General features: G+C 40.6%; 2 protein-coding genes across 2 annotated transcripts in view; one reads left to right on the top strand and one right to left on the bottom strand.

The window, feature by feature from the left end:
* LOC120565597 (zinc transporter 2-like) overlaps positions 1-2500 on the bottom strand; it is a gene marked incomplete in the record, with an annotated part of 356424 nt that overhangs the window by 92984 nt on the left and 260940 nt on the right.
* Positions 1-2500, top strand: part of LOC120565458 (thimet oligopeptidase-like) — a 70458-nt gene that overhangs the window by 66646 nt on the left and 1312 nt on the right. Inside the window, 1 exon segment of the mRNA XM_039811260.1 lies at positions 2378-2500. This exon segment is cut by the window's right edge and continues 14 nt beyond it. Within this exon segment, the coding sequence (XP_039667194.1) occupies positions 2378-2500 (123 nt within the window).

Here is a 2500-nt window from a genome sequence, read left to right as displayed (position 1 = left end):
TACATGACTGATTACTCTGCATGCTCTCTCATAGCCACACCTCCCTCCTCCACAGAGCTGCGGAGGGAGGTCTGGCTGGTGAAAAAGCAGGATTTTGTTGCCATACTTCGTGTCACAGAGGAGACCCAAAAAACAACAACTGATGAATCGATTATGTAAATAGTTGGAGATTACAGCCCGGTCTCACGGTAGTTTGTGAAATGGTCACGTTATTTATAATCTATTGATACGTGATACGATGTTTTTGTCGGGGTTTTTTTCGTGGTGGCCAGCACGAAATGCCTCGAAACGCCTCGCACGCCGGGAGACTGATGTTTTTTGGGAAATATTTCGACAGTTTTGTCACTTTTTTTTTTATATTTTTGTCACTTTTTGAAATTTCTTTGACATTTTTGTACCTTTTTTCTGACATTTTTAACGTAGTTAAGGCGGCCGCCTTAACTGCAAAGTGCTGCGGGAAACCCTGGGCTGTAACTATAGTAGCTGTAACTATGGCAGCTGTAACTATAGTAGCTGTAACTATGGCAGCTGTAACTATAGTAGCTGTAACTATGGCAGCTGTAACTATAGTAGCTGTAACTATGGCAGCTGTAACTATAGTAGCTGTAACTATGGCAGCTGTAACTATGGTAGCTGTAACTATGGCAGCTGTAACTATGGCAGCTGTAACTATGGCAGCTGTAACTATGGCAGCTGTAACTATAGTAGCTGTAACTATGGTAGCTGTAACTATGGTAGCTGTAACTATGGCAGCTGTAACTATGGCAGCTATAACTATGGTAGCTGTAACTATAGTAGCTGTAACTATGGCAGCTGTAACTATAGTAGCTGTAACTATGGCAGCTGTAACTATGGCAGCTGTAACTATGGCAGCTGTAACTATGGCAGCTGGTTACAGCTGTAACTATGGCAGCTGTAACTATGGTAGCTGTAACTATAGTAGCTGTAACTATAGTAGCTGTAACTATGGCAGCTGTAACTATGGCAGCTGTAACTATGGTAGCTGTAACTATGGCAGCTGTAACTATAGTAGCTGTAACTATGGCAGCTGTAACTATGGTAGCTGTAACTATAGTAGCTGTAACTATAGTAGCTGTAACTATAGTAGCTGTAACTATAGTAGCTGTAACTATAGTAGCTGTAACTATGGCAGCTGTAACTATGGCAGCTGTAACTATGGTAGCTGTAACTATAGTAGCTGTAACTATAGTAGCTGTAACTATGGCAGCTGTAACTATAGCAGCTGTAACTATGGTAGCTGTAACTATAGTAGCTGTAACTATGGTAGCTGTAACTATGGCAGCTGTAACTATAGTAGCTGTAACTATGGCAGCTGTAACTATGGTAGCTGTAACTATGGTAGCTGTAACTATAGTAGCTGTAACTATAGTAGCTGTAACTATAGTAGCTGTAACTATGGCAGCTGTAACTATGGCAGCTGTAACTATAGTAGCTGTAACTATGGTAGCTGTAACTATGGTAGCTGTAACTATGGTAGCTGTAACTATAGTAGCTGTAACTATAGTAGCTGTAACTATGGCAGCTGTAACTATGGTAGCTGTAACTATGGTAGCTGGAACCAACTTGTTTCCATTTGTTTCGATGCTGTTTTGAAGACAGCGGGCGGCCGTGTCTGGGCTATGTTTGACTAAATGTGTTTTCGGTTGTGGCTCAGATTACTTTTGATAAATTAAACCCTAAAACGTCTCGGTGTCTGTCTCTACATACATTTTTGTCACTTTTTTTGACAGTTTTGTCACTTTTTCTGACTTTTTTTGACACTTTTTCTGACATTTCTGTCACTTTTTCTGACAGTTTTGTCACTTTTTCTGACATTTCTGTCACTTTTTCTGACTTTTTTTGTCACTTTTTCTGACTTTTTTTGACACTTTTTCTGACTTTTTTTGATACTTTTTCTGACAGTTTTGTCACTTTTTCTGGCTTTTCTGTCACTTTTTCAACAGTTTTGTCACTTTTTCTGACATTTCTGTCACTTTTTCTGACAGTTTTGTCACTTTTTCTGGCTTTTCTGACAGTTTTGTCACTTTTTCTGGCTTTTCTGACAGTTTTGTCACTTTTTCTGACATTTCTGTCACTTTTTCTGACAGTTTTGTCACTTTTTCTGGCTTTTCTGTCACTTTTTCTGATAGTTTTGTCACTTTTTCTGACATTTCTGTCACTTTTTCTGACATTTCTGTCACTTTTTCTGACAGTTTTGTCACTTTTTTGAAACCCTGGGCTGTTTCCATTTGTTTCGATGCTGTTTTGAAGACAGCGGGCGGCCGTGTCTGGGCTATGTTTGACTAAATGTGTTTTCGGTTGTGGCTCAGATTCCTTCTGATAAATTAAACCCTAAAACGTCTCTGTGTCTCCGCAGGGACCAACATGCCGGCGACCTTCGGCCACCTGGCGGGCGGCTACGACGCTCAGTACTACGGGTACCTGTGGAGCGAGGTCTTCTCCATGGACATGTTCTTCGCTCGCTTCAAACAGGAAGGAA

Source organism: Perca fluviatilis, chromosome 9, assembly GCF_010015445.1.
Source record: "Perca fluviatilis chromosome 9, GENO_Pfluv_1.0, whole genome shotgun sequence".
Lineage (NCBI taxonomy): Eukaryota > Metazoa > Chordata > Actinopteri > Perciformes > Percidae > Perca > Perca fluviatilis.
The sequence above is the reverse complement of the archived record's forward strand: the minus strand, read 5'-3'. Positions and strand labels throughout refer to the sequence as shown.